Below are 24354 nucleotides of genomic sequence, written 5' to 3'. Positions count from 1 at the left end.
GACTTTCCTACTGGTGCAGGGATGTGAGGGAGGCGGAGCGAAAGTCCACAACACCAAACCCCTGACGCTGATTGGTTGGAACAATGTTTGTTTTTCTGTGTAAAGGTTGGTAGTGCCGATTGTTTTTTTGGCATATCTCGGACCCTAGGCTGACCAGAGAGACGCGGTTTTTTCACAGACAATTTATGGGGCAGGCAGCGAGCGGATCGTGAAAAAAGGTCAGCTGAATTTGACACTTTATTTTTAGGCTAGAAATCGCTGATACAGCCTTTAAATAGAATAAAATATAAATATTAGAGGAAAACTACACAAAAATTGTCAATGTTGCTTTTGGAAACACTGAAATAAGTAATTTTTAGTTGAAGTACTACTATTAAAAACAAAAATGCACATAAAATCACTGAAACTTGAACAAAATTAAAATCAAAACAGAACATACAGTCAAACCAAAAATTATTCAGGCACCAGATATAATTTTTGATGTTTTTTTTTTTCTAGTGGATGCAGGGCACTATAGTTCATTTATGTAAGTGAGGATAGCAAAATAAAGTGAACTGTGACATATTATCCCCAAAAATTCTTCATACAGTGGACTACCAGTAAAATTTGGGACCAAAAATTATTCATACACTTTGACCTGACCATGTTTTGCTTATGTGTTTTTTCTTTAATTGATGCGACATTTTAACAACACAGACTGAACAAAAGTAAGCATTGCTTGGTCATATTGCTTGGAGTTCTTGTCATATTTTATTACCATTTTCTAAACTATAGTGAATAAACTGTGATAATGTGAGAAATGTTGAAGGTGACTGAGTTAATAACTACTATAACAGTATATAAACAATGAATAACACTTACAAAAACATTTATATGTATTGTTTTTTTTTTTCATTATAAAGTCATCATTTGCCTTCAGCCATCATTCTTGAATTCCCCTGAAATTTTTCAAACCGTATAAATGAATCTGTATAAACTAGGGCTGGGCAATTTGGCTTAGAATCAAAATCTCGATTAATTGAACATTTTAACCCGATTACGATTAATGAACGATTATTTTATTTATTAATAAAATTATATTTAATTATATTTATATAATAATTATTTTTTTGCCCTCATAGTTCACTGACAAGTTTTGTACAGTAAATATGTTCACATATTACAAGCGAGAGATTTTTGGATGAAGGGTGCATTACTTGATTTTAAAATAATTGAAGGAAACACACTATCTACGATCTATGATTATTAATTGAAATCAGTGTTGAACAACTGAAATTAAAGCAAGCATTGCTTAAAACGAAAAGTCACATTTTTCTTAAATTAGTGAAAATAAATAACTTGCACTATTGGAAACAAAATAAATAATTTTCAATGTTTTTCATATTAAAAGTAGAAAATAAGCAGTATCGCCTCTAAATAAAATTACCCTTGTATATCCTGTAAATACTTTTTACTGTATAAATACTGTTTAAGCTCTCCATCGACATGTCGGCGGAATAACGGAACGGAGCGCTAGTGTTTTTTAAAGGGAAAGTAATTGAAATAATCTTCCTGGAAAAATTTTAACGATTATAGGTTCTGAATGTCGATTTCGATTATTTTTCGATTAATTGCCCAGCCCTAGTATAAACTAATATATAGCTGACTTTGTTTGTTGGTCTTTGCCATTATAAAGTTTAAAAACCCCTGCCATGAGTCATCATTCTTGATTTTCAACAACATGCTTCATTTCTCCCCGCAAGACAGAGGCGACCTTTTTACACCCATGACAACACATTCCTCCTTACCAGCTAATTCACTCAAATATGCCGTTTAATTAGGCCTCTCAGTGGTAAAGTGAGATTAGTGACAATAGCGCTGCACCGTAGGAGCCTGACACCACAGGACCGCTGCCCTGGGGCACTGCAAGAGGAGATTTATACATCACAGCACACCTCCATGGGGGAGTGCAGGGCAAACTATTATACAGTGAATATCAGAGAATGACAAATTCCTTAAGAAATGAATACATCCACTGGGCCTCTTGGATGCACATCAATTAAACACAAAGGGACCCGACGGCATTTGACTCAACAGGGGGATCTGAAGAGCTTCTGTCAGCAGAACAGAGAGGGCTTGAATCTAGTCTGTACTAGTATTAGTAGGGCTGAACTTTACTAAATGGGACCCTGGGCCACAAAACCAGTCATAAGTAGAATAGGTATATAATCATTAGGATATTAAGTAAATATCATGTTTCATGAAGATATTTTGTAATTTCCTACCGTAAATATATCAAAACTTATTTTTTGATTAGTCATATGCATTGCTAAGAACTTCATTTTGACAAATTCAAAAGTGATTTTCTCAATATTTAAATTTTTTGCACCCTCAGATTCCAGATTTTCAAAGAGTTGTATCTCGGCCAAATATTGTCCTATCCTAACAAACCATACATCAATGGAAGGCTTATTTATTTAGCTTCTACAAATCTCAGTTTAAAAAAAAATGACCCTTATGACTGGTTTTGTGGTCCCAAAAATGAAAATATGATTAAAATGTGCACAGTCTCAGAGTTCATTTCTTCATTAGAACAGATATTGAAAAAAATTGAGCATTACATGACTTGCACATCAAAGAATCCTCTGCAGTGAATGGGTGCCGTCAGAATGAGAGTCCAATTGAAAACATCACAATACAACATCGCAAAAGTCTTATGAAGCAAAGAAAGGTATGTTTGTAATAAACAAATCTATCATTAAGACTAATTTAGAGTTCTGTCTCCATAATACTGCTTTCTTCAGTGAAAAAGTCACCTGATCTTAATCAGGAGAGAGATATGCACAGATTCTAAACAAGTTATAAACAAATGTCAGTGGATTTTGAGGTGAGATGGACTTCTTATAGAATAGAGAAGCGTTAAAATGCCTTGATGGTTTTTTCCTTCACAAGACTGATTGATGGAGACTGGAGTCATGTGTGTTACTTGTGGATTATTGTGAGGTTTTTAATCAGCTGTTTGGACTCTCATTCTGACGGCACCCATTCACTGCAGGGAATCCATTGGTAAGCAAGTGATGTAATGCTAAACAAATGCATTTTAGGTGAACTTTAATTGTGGAGGAGAGAGCTTAAAAGATTAAATTGAAACTTACAAAAGGTCCTATCTGCTAATTTTACCACAAAAGGCACCAGGAAATCGTCAGCCAAGCTGAAAAAGCATGCGGTTAAGTTCATGTGACCCGGATCGTCTGCTTTCGATGTTATTTAAGGTTAACCACACATGAAATTCAAAGCAAGTCACTGAAAGTATTGCAAAATAAAATAATAACATTTAATTCAAAGTATGTAGTTAAATCAGTTCAAGTTCAAATTCAAATAAATCAACTCAAGCCTCACTGTTGTTGTTTTAACATTAAGGTAGGCCAACGTGAGGATTATACTCAAAAAAAATATTGAGTTTGTTATGTTAGTTTGATTTGTGAAGATTTTTGTGAAGAGTCACACCCTGAATGGATTCCCACACAATTTACTTCAAAGTACTTAATAGTTGACTTTAAAGGAGTGTCACAAATGATATGTGAGGTCTTTGCATGTTTGTGAGGTGAAGTATGCACGTAAAATATAAAATTGTAATAACAACAACAGCCTAATGGTCATTTTTTTCCTGAAGTGAGTGAATCAAATAAAAGAGTTTACTAAAGAAAAAGAAACAGCAGTTTACTAGATGCAATTGCGTAACTGTTGCAAACTCACTTGTACTTCATTTCAAAAGTAGCATGAGCACTTGGAGTATGTCAGAAACAGAACTAAGCATAGGTTTACTTTAGGGGAGTAAACAGAATCACTGATTATAATGGATTATCTTGTCTTTTGTCGCATCTCATTAAGCCATTTGCATCTAGTGTCAAAACAGTGTTAGCTTGAACTTTTTTCTTGAAATTTCATTAATGGTCACTCATTTCTGCCCTTTGCTAAAGAGCATATTCTTCAAGCAACCTTTGTTTCAACCTTGATTTGGCAGAATTAAGAGCCCTGATTCATCCAATTATGCAAACTTTAAAAAGAAAAAGAAAATTACACAATATCCCCTGTTAAATGATGGAGTTAAATCAAAGAAATTACATTCTGGCATATGAAAAACTAAAAGGGTGAGGCAAATGAATGAAAGTAATGTCAATGGAGCTTTCTGTGATGAGAAACCAGTTACATAACAGAAAGGTTTCATCAAAGTATAGTCATTATTTATTTGTATTGCCATTTTCATGGCAAAAACTGAGATGGAATAATATGAGAGTTACATAAACACAAAATAGAAACCAAATAAACATTTTAAATATGAAACTTTTCTGGTCTTTAACAAGATGTGATCTCCTCACAATTTGCATTATGGCAAGTTCTGAATTATGCAAGTAATAGGGACCAACTTTAATCAGATGCCAGTAGGTGCAATCCATAGCTTGTTATTCAATTAAACTAGAAAATCTTAAAAGGATTAGCTGACAAATTGTTTACTCACCTTTACAATGTTCCAACCCAGTATAACTGTTTTCTGTGGAACATAAAAGAAAATATTTTAAGAAATGTCTCAGTGTTTGAACATACAAGTTAGCAACATTCTTCAAAACATACACTACCAGTCAAAAGTTTTTGAACAGTAAGGTTTTTAATGTTTTTTTAAGTCTCTTCTGCTCACCAAGCCTGCATTTATTTGATCTGAAGTACAGCAAAAACAGTACAATTTTGAAATATTTTTACTATTTATATATTTTAAAATGCCATTTATTCCTGTGATATCAAAGCTGATGCTTTAGCGTCATTACTCCAGTCACGTGATCCTTCGGAATTCATTCTAATATTCTGATTTGCTGCTCAAAAACATTTATTATTATTATTATTAATATGTTGAAAAGGTTTCAGATTTCTATGATGAGTGTAAAGTTCAAAATAACAACATTTATGTGAAATAGAAATGTTTTGTAACGTTATAAATGTCTTGAGCATCACTTTTGATCAATTTAAAGCATCCTTGCTTAATAAAAGTATTAATTTCTATCATTTATTTTCCAATTATACTGACTCCAAGCTTTTGAGTGGTAGTGTATAACGCTACAAAAGCTTTTTATTTCAGATAAATTCTCATCTTTGGATTCATTCTATTCGTTAAGGGATCCTGAAAAAAATACTCAACTGTTTTAAATATTGATAATAATAAATGTTTACTAAAAAATATTAAACAGCAAATCAAATGATTTCTGAAGGATCATGTGACACTATAGACTGGAGTAATGATGCTTTAAATCCAGCTTTGATCACAGAATTTTAAAATATATATAAAAAAAAAACAGTTATTTTGCATAGTAAAAATATTTCACAATATTACTGCTTTTGCTGTATTTTGGATCAAATAAATGCAGGCTTGGTGAGCAGAAGAACTTTAAAAAACATTAAAAATCTTGCTGTTCAAAAACTTTTGACTGGCAAAAAATAAAATAAATAAATACAAAAATAAAAACAGTATTAACCATTTGACCTGCAAAAGTCACTCTACTGTACTGAATCTTTAGATAAAGAAGTTGATGTCAATTCAAACTAAATTTAAAGTCTGAACTTTCAACAAAATAATATTTTACGATGATTATCGCTTTGAACTGCTAAACTGTTGTTGCACTGCTGCCAAACTTATCACTCTTTTGTTATGAATACGTTTTCGGCTGAATGTAGATTTTGGTTTGTAAATGATAAGAAAAGACTTGTAATGCAAATATTTCCCCATGAAAAACGGAAAGAGACAAAAAAAGAAAACAGAGAATCAGAATTGGTTTGAAAATCACTTAAATAGCGTGAGTGAGAGTGATGACATTTTTATTTTTCCGCTTCAAGGGGCTAAATCCCATTTTGAGAGCGATCAGATGACCAAGAAAAAGAAAGACTCAAAAAAAGAGGAAGCAACACCCTCTTGCTTTTCTGGTGGTGTGTTAGATAATATTTTGTGCTGTCAGCTTTGCATGCTTTCTCAGCTTTCCCCTTTTAATTACACGCTTCTCACTTTACTTAGTTAAGCTCGGAGAAATCAATACAGTTAATTGGCAATTTCTTAAAACAATCCACTTCTGGGCATGTTTGGACTGACAAGTGAATACCGACTTGTGCTGACAAATGCTGATTCAAATGAGAAAAGCTATTGGAAAACAAACAAAAAAGCTTTGGTTTAACCATCTATGTATAAAGCTTTACTTAATAATGTATCATGAATGAGAAAATATACTTTCCTTTAACTATGCTTTTCTTTTTATACAATATCTAGGCAAGTCCAAACCAAGCACAACAGATTTGTTTAAGCAAAGCATTCCACTGAAAAGCGTCTTCTGCTGCTTGACAGCCTGTGTTACAAAATACAGCTGCCACAATCTAGTCTGCCTTCCTTGGAGCTACATCTGTTTATCTAAACTGTTTATGCAATCCTGGATGTCTTTCAGTTTATATACTATTAAAAAAACTCTCTCAAACAAAGTGTAAAATCAATTAAAGCCTTATCTTTACCAAATGGGATCAAAGTAACCACTTATCTACACTGATGAAATACTGTCTTTACTGGCATCTAGGAGGAGATGTTATTGACTGGACAAATCATTGACCATACTTTATACTATACCACATGAACGGATATTTCCGGCATCATTTACACAAGCCCTCAAAGCAGCACTTGCACTGTGAATGACTCATATGCAAAAGGCAGAGCATGGGTTTGGCTATAGATGCCCTTCATCCTTTCTGTGTATAATTGAAAAGTTGATGAAGGCATGTTTTGCCTCTCATATTTTAAAACGATTTCCATGACAAATCCAGTCATTCATGATTGCTGGGTTAAAATCACTTGATAGAGATTGATGAGGAAAATTTTAATTTGTATGTCAGGTGGAAAGTTTTTAATTCAATTTTATTTCTAATTCTACTCTAAAAAAGTGCCCTTTTAGACTTATTCTCTATTAATTTACTTACTGCTTGTTTTCTAAAAAAAAAAAAAAAAAAAAAACTACCACTAGCTTCTCTGGTCTTGTTGTATTCTATCTATCTATCTATCTATTTTTAGGCCTCTAACACTAGCTTGCTTTTTCTTTTTTATTCTATCTATTTTCTTTTTATTTATTATATAATAAAAAAAAACCTTGACATGTGTACTGCGTTAGGCTAAATGATACTTGTCATAGCACTTGATATGTTATTGCTCTTTTGCTGTTTTTGATGGCTTCCATTGTCTTCTTTTGGAAGTCGCTTTGGAATAAAGGGTCTGCTAAATGTCTAAATGTAAATGTAATATTAGCTTAACTATTGAACAGTTCTGTATATAATGTACTTTTTTTTTTTCAATTAGACCTTCAAAAGACAGGACCATGTTATCAAGATAGCTTGTGAAAAATTTTACTCCACACGAATCAACATCTTGCTGATTACATTTTAAAAAGCTCATTTCGGGATCAGTATACTGATCAAAAGTGACAGTAAAGTCATTTATAATTTCCCAAAAGATTTATATTAAAATATAAATAAGTTGAGTTTTACCGTCTTGAAATCCTTTCAGCCGTTCTGGCGATATCACTTTTAGCATAGCTTAGCATAGATCATTGAATCCTATTAGACCAATAGCATCGCGTTCAAAAATGACCAACGAGTTTCGATATTTGTCCTATTTAAAACTTGACTCTTCTGTAGTTATATCGTGTACTAAGACCGGCAAAAAATGTAAAGCTGTGATTTTCTAGGCTGATAAGATTAGGAACTACACTTTCATTCCGGTGTAATAGTTTGCTGCCGTAATATGGACGCAGCAGGCGCAGTAATATCACCGGAACATGTGCAAATGCTAACCTAGCTGGGAACTAATTTCAGGCGCTGCGTGATATTACTCCGCCTGCGTCCATATTACGGCAGCAAACTTCCTTGACTATTACGCCGGAATTGGGAGTGTAGTTCCTAATCTTACCGGCCTAGAAAATCGCAGCTTTACATTTTCCGCCGGTCTTAATGCACGATATAACTACAGAAGAGTCAAGTTTTAAATAGGACAAATACCGAAACTCGTTGGTCATTTTTGAACGCGATGCTATTGGTCTAATAGGATTTAATGATCTATGCTAAGCTATGCTAAAAGTGACATCGCCAGAACAGGAGAACGGCTGAATGGATTTCAAAACGGTAAAACTCAACTTATTAACTCGGGGGGAGTTGGAGAATGAGCCTGTTTCCAAAAAAAGTGGAGTGTTCCTTTAACCAGCACAACTGTTTTCAACACTGATAATAATGGGAAATGATTCTTTAGCAGCAAATCCGCATATTAGAATGATTTCAGAAAGATCACGTGACATTGAAGACTGATATAACAATGTTGTAAATTCATCTTTGCCATTACGGAAAGCATTACTTTTAAAATTATGACAATATTTCACAATATTAGTGTTTTTACTGTATTTATGATCACATAAAATGCGGTTTTGGTAAGCATAAAAGACATCTTTCAAAAACATTTTAAAAATCTTACCAGACGCCAAAGTTTTAAATGACAGTGTATATTCACTAAACAAGACCTTTTGAGATCTAACAAACTTACATAACATTCCCAGACCTCTGAAATCATAATTTCATAACATTTCAGATTTTCCGTGTTTGTGAATTTCTGATTGTTTATAAATTACTAACTGGTCATTCAGCTGGCACTTATATTCAAAGCACTTTACAGTGCACCTATTTTGTTACAGGAACAGTGTCTAGCTCAAGGACACAACCGTATAGTTTAAAGTTAACCAAGAAACTTTTAAAAGCCCACGTTTTTACCGACCTCTCATTTCCTTAGACACCATTTCCAGTTGTGAAATCACTAACGGAAACATATCCCAATTACCAAACCCATTCATGATCTTTAATGAGCCACAAACAATAAATGTCCAGGTTGCATCACATGAGTCACAAATAATTACGTCAGGCTTGAACCGGGATGAACCTGCTCACATCTTCCTCACATGCTTCACCCTTTGTCACATATATCACATTATTACTAACCTTGACATAGATAACCAAAACAAGTTTCCCTTTATTTAATCAAATAAGATAAAACTGTTTAATATTTAACCTATCATATCGTCAGACATAAAAGTAAATAACTGTCTCACTCCTTTTCTATACCATATATTTGTTCTTATGCTGGATATTGTCTTGTATTATTACACCTTAATTAAGTGATGAAAGCATCAAGCATGTGCGCAGCCAGTAAAACAGAAAGAGCTTAACTCGCTGTCACTGCTGGTTATTATAAGATGAGAAAACGCATCTCAGACAAGCTGAAAGCACGTGGTCTTTAAAAAAAAAAAGATCTATTGCTTAAGAAGCAGATCAAAAGTGGTGAACACCATCCATATATAAAATCATGTCTTATGTACACACATAATCCAAATATGAAAACTGTAACGTTACGTTATCACATAACAGCATCGCCTTTATTGTTACGTTAGATATTAGAAGCTCGGTTATAACCCAGGTTTCTAAATAGTTGCATCGCATCTCTGGGACTGAATTCTGGGGTGTTCATACGATGCGGATTAGACATTATTTATGATTATCATAGTTACTACGCTTTTTATATATTAGGAAGATATACATTTACAATTAGAATACACGACTTGTGTGAATAAAACACATTGAGTCGAATTCTCACCTTTCCAGGAAGAAAAAAAATCGTTGTCCTCTTCTGTAATTTCCCCTTGTGCTCTGTCGTGGTACCTGGTAGCAGCACTAAGCGTCCTACTTCACCACTACAGAGGGTAAATACAGAAACAGCGAGTTTCTTTGACCAAACACCTTCGGCAAGACAGAGTCTTCTGAGTAGGCTGGATTATAAAAGGAGCAGGAGACGAGTGGAACGATTTTTCCCTATTATATAGCAACACACGGATATACACACAGCACACGGGGCACTGTGGCATTTCAACGCATGCTCAAAACAAACCCTGACGTCGAAACGCTAGTAAGCCCCGCCTTCGGGTGACTCTCGGCCAATAGAATTGCTTATAGGCGATGACGCAACACCTCAGTCATCTCTTTCGCCGGTGCCCTGTGTTTCCATAAGCCCGCTCAGTGCTGCTACCTCCTTCACACGCCCCCTATCTGCCTCAGAGGACTCCCATTTCCTCCGATGTGCTGTTATGACTGTAAAAATGGCGCCGCCAGTCTGTTTTTAATTTTTTTTTTGAAGAGACATATTTTTAACAAAGAATATACAATTATACAAATAACAACAATAAGACTTAGAGGTTAAGGAACATTAACAAATATATGTAAACATCTTTATTATTAAATTAAATAAACACACTTCTTGAATAATACTAATACTAATAATAAAATATTTAAATAAGCTTTTTAGGCAACCTAAAGGCCATTCGTGGCGTTTCTTTCTTTCATCGCCCCCTTTCGGTTTTCAGACTGAACTGCGTCATTACTTAATTGACCTATATTCAGTAACCACAAGGCTACATAACGGCAATGATCTGAGCTGCACTTTCTGACTAGAGAACAAAACAGTGAGAACTGTCCTCTTGGAAAAGCATGTTTTAATTTAGGCATGTGCTATTTTAGCACAATTTTTGTCTGGTGCAATACCGAACTAAAGGCCAGTTAAGGAAATATAAGTACATTTCCAACAGGATGGGATAAAAATAACCTTCAACATCATCATTACAAAACATCATTACAAATTATATAATTACAGTCATCTGGGGGAATAAACCACTAGAACATGTAATGCAGACACTATTTTTCCTCAACAGAGGGCCATTAAAGACACAAAAGAACAGTTTTTGTGTACTTAATTATATGTTAGGCTACATAGGGTTTTGCTAAGCTTAAAGTGAAGGGTTTAGGAGAGAGGAGTGACTTGACAGCTCACTGAACATGTGAACACAGACTTACAATAACAGCACTTAATAAATACAAAAACTTACGGGTGCCTTTATTATATTGGTTCATTATATTATTGGTAGTAATAAACAAATTTATACCATTTATATATCTGAATAAGCTTTCCATTGATGTATGGTCTGTTAGGATAGGACAATATTTGGCCGAGACACAACTCTTTTTGGAATCTGAGGGTGCAAAAAATCAAAATACTGAGAAAATCGCCTTTGAAATTGTCCAAATGAAGTTCTTAGCAATGCAAATGACTAATATACTAATAAAAATTTAAGTTTTGATATATTTACAAATTTCCAAAATATCTATGTAACATGATCTTCACTTAACATCCTAATGATTTTTGGCTAAAAGAAAAAATAATTTGACCCATACAATGTATTTTTGGCTATTGCTACAAAATACCTGTGCTACTAAAGACTGGTTTTGTGGTCCAGGGTCACATTTAATGTAATTTCTACTACTTAAAAAATTTATTCTACTTCTTAAACATGATAATTCTCGAAATATGCACACAACGTGATAACGTCTTCTGAAAATGTTATACAGTACCGTCAATATGACTTTACTCCCCCTGGTGGTTTAAATAGGTTATAAAATGTATGAAATTTCGGTTGCAAAGAGTTGTTCTTGTTCTTGTTCGATAGTTTAAGTAAATAAATATGTAATTAATACAGTTAATAAAATTAATTCCCACAGACAAAAAAGGGTTTTATTATTTATTTTATTATTTGTTTTATACAGCTGGGAAGGAAAACAAGGAACGAGAAGAGGAAAAGTGTCTGAAGGATCGTCACTTTACTCACTTGCATGATTTTTTCTCAGGTTTAATGACTGCGAATGCTTGAATTATGAACATAATTGATGTGGGATTTAACAATAATGATCGTGTGTCGACTGGTAAGTCTAAAAATAAGTCCTTTGTGGTAGAAAGAGTGGGTTACCCGTGTTCAGTGGTGCCTACACGCTTTAAAATGCAAGCTGCAATCATTGCTTATTTTGACAGTTTACATGATATAAATACAGCCAATAAATTCGGTTTTTATTTGAAATAGCCTACACAATATTTCTACGTTGTCTTAATTTCTACCTTAAAATGTAAATGATTTTCTCGATTATCCCTCTGTTTTTGTAAACAAATCGTTCCCTGCTTATGATCATACATTCGTATGACAGGACTACACAACATAGGCCTACGTCGATTGCGTCTTCTGTAATTAATATTTGCACTTAAAGGAACACTCCACTTTTTTTGGAAATAGGCTCATTCTCCATCTCCCCCCGAGTTAATAAGTTGGGTTTTACCGTTTTGAATTTTATTCAGCCGTTCTCCTGTTCTGGCGATATCACTTTTAGCATAGTTTAGCATAGATCATTGAATCCTATTAGACCAATAGCATCGCGTTAAAAATGACCAACGAGTTTCGATATTTGTCCTATTTAAAACTTAATTAATAAGGCTGAAGCAGGAGCAGTAATACCACGCAGCACATGTGCAAATGCTAAACTAGCTGGGAACTCGTTTCTGATAATACTCCGCCTGCTTCGGCCATATTACGGCAGCAAACTTCCTTGACTATTACGCCGGAATGGAAGTGTAGTTCCTAATCTTATCAGCCTAGAAACTCGCAGCTTTGCATTTCCACCGGTCTTAGTACACGATATAACTACAGAAGAGTCAAGTTTTAAATACAACAAATATGGAAACTCGTTGGTCATTTTTGAACACGATGCTATTGGTCTAATAGGATTCAATGATCTATGCTAAGCTATGCTAAAAGTGATATCGCCAGAACAGGAGAACGGCTGAATGGATTTCAAAACGGTAAAACTCAATTTATTAACTCGGGGGGAGTTGGAGAATGAGCCTATTTCCAAAAAAAGTGGAGTGTTCCTTTAAGCTATAAATGGTTAGAATCAATGAACGTATTTCTGGTCAGAAACGCACACACAGGAAGTGATGTCACTCCTGGAAATAGCAGCAGGTGAGAGGCAGACCTGAACAGATGGAGGAAATAATCCCAGTTAGGCTAGCTGTAGTGCTTTCATAATACACGAACCAGAACTAGACAGTGTTGACTTCTCTTCTTCCTGCTTATTTAAGAGCTCATGGCCTGAATCAGTAGCTAATCTATGGTGCTAATTGATGGATGTAGGTTAGTGGGTTTACAGGCTTCACTCAGATTTGACATGCTTTAATACTTAGTTTTTTTATGTGACATTTCAAAATATCACATAGAAGCTGTGATAAGATCAGATATGAAAGATATCATGGGAAATGAAGACGAACATACAATAGAAACAATCAAACGATGCATGAGAGTAAGGTGAAAAGTACAAAGATTAGACAAGATTATATTCCCTAGTCATTTACCCAAAGCAAACAAAATGGAGACATGTCTCCAGCATGAACCGGATCACACGCAGACTTTCATAAACATAGCAAATGGGGTCAAGCTTTTCTGTAAGGACATGATATTCTATGTAAACACATTCACAGTCATACCCACAGATATTTAGTTTCGGATCACTGTGTTAAGGTACAAATCTTTCTCCCTTTATTTGCTTGGGTTTAGTTTTGTATTATTGTCGTACATGGGATTTAATAGTCTTATAATAATCTTTCTCATCTCTATGCACACACACACACACACACACACACACACACACACACACACACACACACACACACACACACACACACACACACACACACACGTTTACTTAATCTAAATTAGGACTTCTATTTTTTATATACAAATAGTTATAGATTTTATAAACTAATCCTAACCCAAACCCTAATCCTACGTCTCAGTAAACTTTCTGAATTAAGCTCAGTTCAAATAGTATTTGAATCAAGCTGACAGTATTGCCAGAAATTAAGCGTCCCCAACTAAGCAAGCCAAAGACAACAGTGGCAAGGAACCAAAACTCTATCGGTGACAGAAATGGAGAAAAAAACGTTGGGAGAAACCTGGCTCAGTCAGAGGGCCTGTTCTCCTAGCTTTGGCCAGATGACATAAGCATTGTGTGGTTTAGTTCCAGGCTGCAACAAAAGTCATATTGTGCAGAGGACTGGTCCAGTTCCTGTGGTCTTGTCTGGCCGTCTAGTTGACTAAGTCTTCGCAGAGGATCTGTCTTGGGGGCTCATCTAGTTGTCAAGGTCTCTAATGACACTCAGAGCTGTAGAGGTCTTCTCTAGGTGCTGATCCACCTTCTGGTCTAGATACTAAATACGCCATCTGGATGGGAAACGGACTGGATCCAGGTGGCTATAAGGTGACCTCGGAATAAGAATGAAACAGACTAATATTAGCCCATGCAGATGACGATGTAACAAGTACATTGGTTTTTATGGGAAGTGTTCCCAGTTCCGGTTGACCTATTTAACGCAGTCTAACAATCCTTTAACGGATTTGAATTATATAAATGTGATAGTGTGTTATATGCATTCCAGAATAAAGAGTCTTTAATGTAAATTTAAACTGATGAAGTTTGTTTGTCTCCCGAACAATGCTAGGTAGATTGTTCCAGAGTTTAGACGCTAAACAGGAAAAGGATCTGCCACCTGCAGTTGATTTGATATTCTAGGTGCTATCAAATGGCCAGAGTTTTGAGATTGCAGCGGACGTGATGGACTATAATGCGTTATGAGCTCACTCAAATACTGAGGTGCTAAACCATTCAGGGCTTTATAAGTAATTAGCAAGATTTTAAAATGTATACAATGTTTAATAGGGAGCCAGTGCAGAGCTGAGAGAACCGGGTTATTATGGTCATATTTCCTGGTTCTAAGAGCTTGTTTATTAAGCGCGCAGAGCAACCACCCAATAAAGCATTAAAATAATCTAACTTTGAGGTCATGAACGCATGAATTATCATTTTGACATGAATTTAGATATATTGTTAAGATGGAAAATGCGGTTTTACTGAAGCTAGACACGTTTTCAAAAGCAAGATTGCTATCAAATAGCACACCTACAGTTGTGGTCAAAAGTTTACATGCCCCTTACAAAATGTGCAAAATGCATTTTTGTGTATTTAAACCCTTTCTAACAATGACTGTATGATTTTCAAATGCTCACTGCTGCTCCAGAAGGAAAATGCATTAAGCTGGAGGGTGAAAACTTTTGAACAGAATGGAGATGTCTACCTTTTTCTTATTTTGCTTAAATATCATATTTTTTTTTTATTTAGTACTGCCCTTCAGGGGCTACAAAAGATACTTACATGTTTCCCAGAAGACAAAATAAGTAAAATTTACCCTGATTTTCAAATTCAAAAAGTTTTCACACCCTGGCCCTTAATGCATGTTTTTTCCTTCTGGAGCAACAGTGAGCGTTTGAACCTTCTGTAATAGTTGTATATGAGTTTCTCAGTTGTCCTCAGTGTGAAAAGATAGATCTCAAAATTGGAAAAGGTTTGAATATACACAAATGCTGAAAAACCAAAGAATTTGTGGGACCTGAAGGACAAACAAGGGACTCAAGAACAACTATCACTAAAAAAAAAAAACACAGCTGTGGATCATTCAGGAAAGAACACAGTATTAAGAATCAAGGGGATGTAAACTTTTGAACGGGGTCATTTTTATAAATTCAACTATTATTTTTTCTTGTGGACTATATGTGAACGTGAAATATCTTATTCAGGTCAGTACTCAGTAAGCAACAACATCAGTTTTGTATGATCTCTCCTATTTTGGTAAAATAATTAGCATTTTGCAGATTCTGAAAGGGTGGTGTAAACTTTTGACCTCAACTGTAGGTTCCTAACTAAGGACGAAGAATTTGTCGGGCCACGAAGAAATATAGAGCTGAGTATCACCAGCATAACAGTGAAAGCTAACGCCATGTTTCCTGATGAAATCTCCAAGGGTAACATGTAAAACGTGAAAGGCAGTGGTCCTAGTACTGAGCCTTGAGGTACTCCATACTGCAATTGTGATCGATGTGACACCTCTTCATTCACTGCTACGAACTGGCAACATAATTTTATAGACTTCTCAAAAGAATGTTATGGTTGATAGTATTGCTAAGATCCAGTAGTGCTAATAGAGAGATACTGTCTTTCTTTGAAGTGAAACTGTCATTAAAAGCATCAGTAACATTAACGAAAACACGGTGGTTTTGCTCAAGAGTAGTGCATCTTTTATTCATTGGATCTACACGAAACTGCATCTGCTCCAACCAAATAAACAAAGAAGAAATAAATAAGAGATTTTAGGTAATTTAGGTGCTGCTACTGAAAGTGAACTGAAAACAGACTTTTAATTAACTTTGAATCTTTAGCTTCATCATAGTATTTGTTGCTTTATATGTAAGCAAGTTTCCCACCATCCCCAAATAAATGGGGATTGTTGGAAAAAGAGTAAAAGCTATCCATATTCCTGATAATACAACTGTCAACTACAAATGATATTCCCAAGGTTTCCCATTGCGTCTTGTACTTGAAGAAATAATATAACCTTTACAAACCAACATGTGGGTAAAAGCAAAAAATATAGGTAAACAAGCCTCTAGTACAGTATATATCTCCAGCTGCTTCAAATATATATATAGCAAATACCAAATCATTTTCTTTTTCTCAAATGAGCATAATAAAACTTGTAAACCACATTTTTAATAACCAGGACATGTCCATTCATGCCCAAACCCTGCATTCCATTAGACACCGCCTGACAAATAAATACATTCCAGAAAATAAAACATATACTTCTATACTTCTAAAATGCCTACACTGTAAATATAACTTTTAATATACCTCATTGCTGTGCAAATGTGACCAAACAAATCATCCTGGCCCCACTGATATGTGCAATACAGGTTTGAGCAGAACTTATAAACACCGGTACACTATGTAACTTCACGCATACAGTTGCTTTAGTTTGCTTACAGTCTTCTGTGGGACCTACTGGCTTACAAGGAAGAAAATGTACAACTTTTGTCAGTCTCCATGCAAGAAAATCACAAATATCTCACATATTTGGACAGGCATGCTTCAGGTCGGTTTTCATCACATTTATTTTGTTCTTTTGGTGAGTATTACGTGTAGTGTCTGGTGTGCTTCAAATCGTCATTGGTGCTAGACGCTCCTTTGGGTCCCTTGAAATCCATAGTTACTGTACTCTCCTTCAAACTATGGTATCTGGAAGGTTGAGATTGAGTTTTGTAATGTCCCTCATTCATAAGGCAGAAGATAGCAGTCCAGAGCGGTGATGGTTTTTATACGGACGTCAGAGAGCCCATTGGAATCCATCAACCAGTGATACAAAACGTGGCTTTGCTACTTCATTTGTTCATTCTGATCAGAAAGTTCCACCACATGGTTGCTGCATTTAGCAACTGGAAGGATCCCAGCCGTCCAGGCTTTTCTTTTTAAAAGTAGTCCTGCTGTGAAGTACAAACTGTGATGCCATACTGTTGGCTATGTGTTGGTCTATACGATTCTACGGAGTGCAGCAGGCATGGGAGTAGTGCTACAGGACAAGACAGAGAGTGACTGCTGTGCTAGTTTGGTATATAGACATGTGGAGAGAACTGGATTGGGACATTGAGGGCTGTTTTAGCTTTAGATCGCTCCAATCCCATTCTATATCACATTTTCAAAGAGCTGCATGGAGTTCATGATGTTTTCATCCTGGAAAGCAGAAGAAGACTCAGTTAGACTGTTTGAAATAGTCACCATCAACCTTAGAGAGACAGTTTGGTTCTTGTTATCAAATCTCAAAGAACTCTCTTTAAAATTGGAGAACACTTACAGATACCTCCAAGTTATTGGTGTTAATCTGGCACCTGGTACTAATTTCCTTAATTATATGGCAAACCCTATTTAACTTAAAGCATTCTTCCAATTTTCACTGAGGCTGTACGATGGCGGGCCACTCTAAAGTGACTGAAAGTGACAAGACGTTGTCCAGATGAAGGCCAATCGCAAGAGAAGCTGGTCATTCCTAATCTCTGATTTCTCGAATATTGCCCTAAAAAGGCCCCTAAAAAGGCCCTAAAAAGGCTGGTCGTCCACATAAGACAAATGTACGAGAACACAGGATAATGCAGAGACTCTCAGTGGGAAATCGGTTCAGCACTGCAGCTGGAATTGCTTGCCGCTTCAGCGCTGAAGAGGGTAAGAATCTGTGTCGGCATGTTTAAAAGAAGTTGGATTTCTCCAGAATTTTAGATGTAATCTTCTTTTGTGCTACGATGGTTACTGTTCTCTAATTTTGATCACTGTTTTAAACAATATAAATGTTTTTGTTGAAATGCCTTGGTTATTTGAACTGGTTATTATCTGGAGCTAATATCCCTCCAGTTTTGAGCGATGAAGATTAACAGTATTTCAGAAAATCAAGTGAACCCCACTGTATATACAATTTACGTAATTTGTTAAATAAATAATAGAAACATTAACATAAAAAGAAATTAACAAGTCATTTATGTGAATTTTCACATTGGACTAAATGTGATCATTTACTTAAAGGGATAGTTCACCCAAAAATGAAAATGTGATGTTTATCTGTTTACCCCCAGGGCATCCAAGGTGTAGGTGACTTTGTTTCTTCAGTAGAATACAAACCAAGATGTTTAACTCAAACCACTGCAGTCTGTCAGTCATACAATGGTGGTCAATGGTTACCAAATCTTTAAAGGAACACTCCACTTTTTTTGGAAATAGGCTCATTCTCCAACTCCCCCCGAGTTAATAAGTTGATTGTTACCATTTTGAAATCCATTCAGCCGTTCTCCTCTTCTGGCGATATCACTTTTTGCATAGCTTAGCATAGATCATTGAATCCTATTAGACCAATAGCATCGCATTCAAAAATGACCAACGAGTTTTGGTATTTGTCCTATTTAAAACTTGACTCTTCTGCAGTTATATCGTGTACTAAGACCAGCGGAAAATGTAAAGATGCGATTTTCTAGGCCGATAAGATTAGGAACTACACTCCCATTCTGGTGTAATAGTCAAGGAAGTTTGCTGCCGTAATATGGACGCAGCAGGCACAGTAATATCAAGCAGCGCCTGAAATTAGTTCCCAGCTAGGTAACTTCCAACGAGGAACGCTCCCTGTGCATGCAGTTGGTCACGTTGTGCTGTGATATGCTGCGTGATATCACTGCGCCTGCTTCGGCCATATTACGGCTGAAAACTTCCTTGACTATTACACCGGAATGGGAGTGTAGTTCCTAATCTTATTGGCCTAGAAAATTGCAGCTTTACATTTTCCGCCAGTCTTAGTACACGATATAACTGCAGAAGAGTCAAGTTTTAAATAGGACAAATACCGAAACTCATTGGTCATTTGTGAATGCGTTGCTATATTGGTCTCATAGGATTCAATGATCTATGCTAAGCTATGCTAAAAGTGATATCGCCAGAACAGGAGAACGGCTGAATGGATTTCAAAACAGCAAAACTCAATTAATTAACTCAGGGGGAGTTGGTGAATGAGCCTATTTCCAAAAAAAGTGGAGTGTTCCTTTAAGTGTAATAAAACATACATAGACAAAACCAAATTAAACCCTACGGCTTGTGACGATACATTAAGGTCTTAAGACATAAAACGATCGGTCTGTGCGAAAAACTAAACAGTATTTATATCATTATTTATCTCTGATCCATCGCAATGATTTACTTTCATGAGCACGTTCACAACAGCCCACGTATGACGCGTCAACATGGTCTGCCATAGTAGATGCATGCGCGGAAGCGATCTGTCGCGCGTATACATCACTCATTGTTTACACAGTGCATATTGGCTTCTCAAAATTTTAATTACTTGTGCTTATCCTGATTCTGGCAACCGATTAAAACCTAAAAGATTACGTTTCCTTGTGCGAACTCATCTGGGACTTTACACCGACTACACTGGCAGAGCATGTTGACTGTCACGTGAACACGGTGGATCAGAGGTAAATAATTATATAAATTCTGTTCAGTTTCTTTCACAGACAAATAGTTATCTGTCTCAAGACATAAATGTATCGTCATGAGCCACAGGGTTTAATTTGATTTTGTTTTTTTTATTCTTAAAGATTTGCTAACCATTGACTGCCATTATATGACTGACAGACTGCAACGGTTTGAGTTAAAAATCTTTGTTTGTGTTCTACTGAAGAAACAAAGTCACCTACATTTTGGATGCCCTGAGGGTAAGCAGATAAACATTAGTTTTTTATTTTTGGGTAAACTATCTAAACTATATGGTTTTATTAGTATTTATGCCATTTGGACATTGAATGTGATAATTTTCATCAAAAGGTTTTCACAACTCAGTGTATAATAATTGACAAAAGAGTGATTTTCAGAACAATTCATATCAATTTTATGAAAATGCTTTATGCTTTATGGTGATGCGGCAAGACTCCCATAGAGTTATTAAAAAAACTTAACGTGGCTTAATGCTTTAAGAAAGTAAAATTTAAAAGGCAAACTCAGTATACTGATAATGCAAACTATGTGCAGGCAAGCAGCCCAGGATACGAATGCAAAGTGCATGCATGTTAAGTGTTTTCCTCTGATAGAAAACCATTTATAAAGAAAAAGTTTAACGTGGCTTTATGGTTGAAAACAGTGACACTGTATAACAGGACAAATTCTATATATTTGGCTTCCAGTCTCATTTGTTTCCAACAAACAACAAAAAACAACTCGTTTTGATGCTTGATATTTGAAACAGGTGTTTCTTACCATATTATTTAATGTATTTATGAACACACAGGGTGGATAGCACAAACAATTTTACTGTTTATTCCAGTGTTATTTTCTTATTATTTCTCTACCGTGAGATATGAGGCTGTAAAGGTGCTTCAGCTAAGTACTGAGTTAGGGGTATGAATACTTATGCAATGTACTTATACATTTATGAAGTTGACAATTTTGTTTTTGCAGCAACATAACAAAACATGAAAAAAAAAATGAAGGGGTGTGAATACTTTTGCAAGGCACTGTATGTAATTTTCACATTGAGTTTTTCACAAGAATTTTTTTTTACAAATAATGTACATTTTTACATTGAGATGAATGCAATGATTTTTTAGTAGTAAATATTAATTTCAACTTACTTTCTGACAGGTCTCAATAAACTCCTCAATAGTGACCACACCATCTCGATTTCTGTCCATTTTCTATAAGAAAATTTAGTAAACGCAAAAGATCTTAATGCTCTGGTAAGATTGTTTACGTTGATTTTCTGTGTCTTCATATAAATGTGCTTGTTACTGGTACCTGGAAGAACTTTTCCACATGTTCAGATGGAGCTTCGTCTCGCACACTGGGGTAGGTGTACCTGCCCATCATGTCGTAGATTGACTTCATGATTAACAGCATCTCCTACACACACACACAGACACAAAAGTCACTTATTACTATTTAAGTCTACTTGACAAAGTGCCAGTGATGGAAGCGCTGGAGCATTGGAGCATAAAGGTTTAGCGAGCACCTCTTTAGTGATGTATCCATCCTTGTTGATGTCGTAAAGGTTAAAAGCCCAGTTGAGCTTTTCAGTAACGGTTCCTCTCAGCAACACAGACAGACCAATCACAAAGTCCTGCCAAAGAGAGCAGAGAGTAATCAATGAAGAAATAAAAAAATAAAAGTGATGAACAATTGTAATTTAGCAAATTCTCACCTCAAAACGAATCGAGCCATTTCTGTCAAGATCAAATGCATTAAACAGGAAGTGGGCGTATGTGGTGGCATCTGAGGGAATGATAACATAAATCAGTAAACTAATCTAAACTTTCAATTAGTCCCAAATCAGAATTCATGCAAAACTAAACACATTTACTGATTTAGAGGAAAATATATCTATTTACCCCCTTGGGGAAAGAACTGAGAGTAGATGGTCTTGAAAGTTTCCTCATCAACCAAACCACTTGGGCACTCCTTAAATGGAAAGAGAGGCACATCTAATTAAACATTTAATTAAACAGATAATGGACTAATTCTCACTGTGCCACATCGGCAGCTCGTGAAGGCTTTAAATAAGTGCATTGTGCTAGTTTTCTGTCCTATATAGTACACATCTGCAGAAACAAATAGAACAAACAACAGTTTCAACACCAGAGTGCTTCCTTAAAGATGAGCTGTGTTATTTTTTTAAATAAATAATTAAAATACTACTACTACTGTTTTAGTTTCCATCTGGTGGACAATAAAATAGGTGAAAAAAGAGACTTATGTTAAGTAAGTCATATCTAGGGACTAGAGGTGTGTGATAATGACAAAACAAATAATGTTATTTTATGTAATTTTATAGGGGTGTTACCAATCAAATAGATTCAGTATCACCAAATTTTGTGTTTGCAGTGCAGTAGTAGCACATTAGCAAGTGGCATTTACAACTGAAGTCAAAAGTTTACATACACCTTGTAGAATCTACAAAATGTTCATTATTTTACCAAAATAAGCGGGATCATACAAAATGCGTGTTATTTTTTTATTTAGTACTTGACCTGAATAAGATATTTCACATAAAATGTTTACATTTAGTCCTCAAGAAAAAATAATAGTTGAATTTATAAAAATGACCCTGTTCAAAAGTTTACATACACTTGATTCATAATACTGTGTTGTTACCTGAATGATCAACAGCTGTGTTTTTTATTTTGTGATAGTTGTTCATGAGTCCTTTGTTTGTCCTGAACCGTTAAACTGCCCGCTGTTCTTCAGAAAAGTCCTACAGGTCCCACAGATTCTTTAGTTTGTGTATTTGAACCCTTTCCAACAATGACTGTATGGTTTTGAGATCCATCTTTTCACACTGAAGACAACTGAGGGACTCATATGCAACTATTACAGAAGGTTCAAACACTCACTGATGCTTCAGAACCAGGGGTGTAAACTTTTGAACAAAATGAAGATATGTACTTTTTTCTTATTTTGCCTAAATAGTTTTTTTTTTTTCATTTAGTACTGCCCTTAAGAAGCTACATGAGATACTTACATGTTCCCCAAATGACAAAATAAGTTAAATTTACCCTGATCTTCAAACTGAATGCATCGTTTTTCTTCTGAAGCATCAGTGAGCATTTGAACCTTCTGTAATAGTTGCATATCATCAGTCATCGAGTCATTCATTCAACTAATTCGTTCAATTGGCTGATTCATTCAGTAACAAAACACTGTTGTGTGTTTCTCGGAGACTCAAAACATTTCTGCTGTAGCTGTTTGGAACTATTTTCATTGACGAAATACAGCAAAAAATGAGATTTGTGTCTAAAATGTAAGTCATTTACTATTAACTTCTTATTTATTGAGCTGTTCATCAAATCAATATCACATTTGCAATCGGGCAAAACGTCACTCTCCGTGTGATATTAACTACATCAGATTATATAAATATAAAAGACAACTCGAATTTTAAGGGAATTCTAAATGTATATTAATCATAACGTGAACGTGCTATAACCTATATTATGTAGTGTGCGCATGCACTCTTTGGGTGTGTTTTTGCGATATAGAGTGTTTGCACTTATGTCAAGATTTGGTCAGTTACCTGGATGCGCAGCTGTATCGCCTATACTCAGATGTAACCAACAGCATGGATTGCACGGTTAATATAGCACTGAATATGTTGTTCTGCTAATTTTCTGTCTAAACCACAGAAAAAACATGTGGAAGCTGCTAAATCGTATAGAGAAGGACTCAGTAAGCAGGAAAGGGTGCAATATTTTGACAAACTGAAGTTAATAGGTGGTAAAGATACATAGATATTAGTCAAATATTTCACCTACCTGACTGGAAATTATAAGAGCAAACACAAATGTTGTCAAGATTCTTGCCCTGGAAATCCTGGTTCAGTTTGGCCAACCACAAACACCTTTTGTTTCTTTCTCTTTAAAATTGTTCCAAAGTACCAAATTCTTACTGTGCAACATACAGTCTTAATAGTTTGGCTCACCACAGACCACATTAACTACTGAACTACCTCAACTTCAATCCTTATTTGTCAACAGATACTCACATTTTTGAAGCCCCTATAAAGGGACTGCAGCTCCTTCTTGGTGAATTTGGTCTGAGCCTGCAGTTGCTCCAGACCCTCGGGCTGATGTCGCACCGTGGACAGCTCTAGGTCACTGTCACTGCTGTCTATGGGAGAGAAAGAGCAAAAAAAGAGAGAGAGGAAGAGGGGGGAAGCAGAGAGAACGAGGGGGAAGGGGTCGGGAAGGGGGTGAGTTTATGGGATGCAGGACGGGATGGGGTGAAAGAGCATTTCAAAGAGAGAGACAGTGGTTGCGAGGAGAGAAAGAGGAAGAAGAAGGGGAGTAAAAGTAAAAGAGTTAGCATAAAAGTCAAAGGTGTGTAGGAAGAGGAAAGAGAACGAAATGGAGGTTTGATAGACGGGGTGATGCTTTCTTTTTCAGTGGGACTGACTGTTGATGGCAATAATTTTAGGGTTCCCTTATT

General features: G+C 35.6%; 2 protein-coding genes across 5 annotated transcripts in view; both read right to left on the bottom strand.

The window, feature by feature from the left end:
- The window catches only part of slc23a2 (solute carrier family 23 member 2), a 55368-nt gene extending 45435 nt beyond the window's left edge, over positions 1 to 9933 (bottom strand). For both annotated transcript variants that reach the window (XM_073818855.1, XM_073818856.1), the window contains exons 1-2: positions 9689 to 9933; positions 4499 to 4531 (exon numbers count right to left, since the gene is read on the bottom strand). The gene's annotated coding sequence lies outside the window, so the exon portion shown is untranslated. The remainder of the gene's footprint in view (positions 1 to 4498; positions 4532 to 9688) is intronic.
- Positions 9934 to 11651: 1718 nt separating this feature from the next.
- Positions 11652 to 24354, bottom strand: part of kcnip3a (Kv channel interacting protein 3a, calsenilin) — a 78447-nt gene continuing 65744 nt past the window's right edge. For 2 of the 3 annotated variants that reach the window (XM_073818850.1, XM_073818851.1), the window contains 7 exons: positions 23912 to 24036; positions 21762 to 21831; positions 21575 to 21645; positions 21386 to 21493; positions 21172 to 21276; positions 21009 to 21071; positions 11652 to 17580 (listed from right to left, as the gene is read on the bottom strand). In XM_073818850.1, the coding sequence (XP_073674951.1) occupies positions 17533 to 17580; positions 21009 to 21071; positions 21172 to 21276; positions 21386 to 21493; positions 21575 to 21645; positions 21762 to 21831; positions 23912 to 24036 (590 nt within the window). In that variant the 3' untranslated portion in view covers positions 11652 to 17532. The remainder of the gene's footprint in view (positions 17581 to 21008; positions 21072 to 21171; positions 21277 to 21385; positions 21494 to 21574; positions 21646 to 21761; positions 21832 to 23911; positions 24037 to 24354) is intronic. The other variant, XM_073818849.1, reaches the window with a different exon arrangement.

This window comes from Garra rufa, chromosome 15 (genome assembly GCF_049309525.1).
Source record: "Garra rufa chromosome 15, GarRuf1.0, whole genome shotgun sequence".
Lineage (NCBI taxonomy): Eukaryota > Metazoa > Chordata > Actinopteri > Cypriniformes > Cyprinidae > Garra > Garra rufa.
The sequence above is the reverse complement of the archived record's forward strand: the minus strand, read 5'-3'. Positions and strand labels throughout refer to the sequence as shown.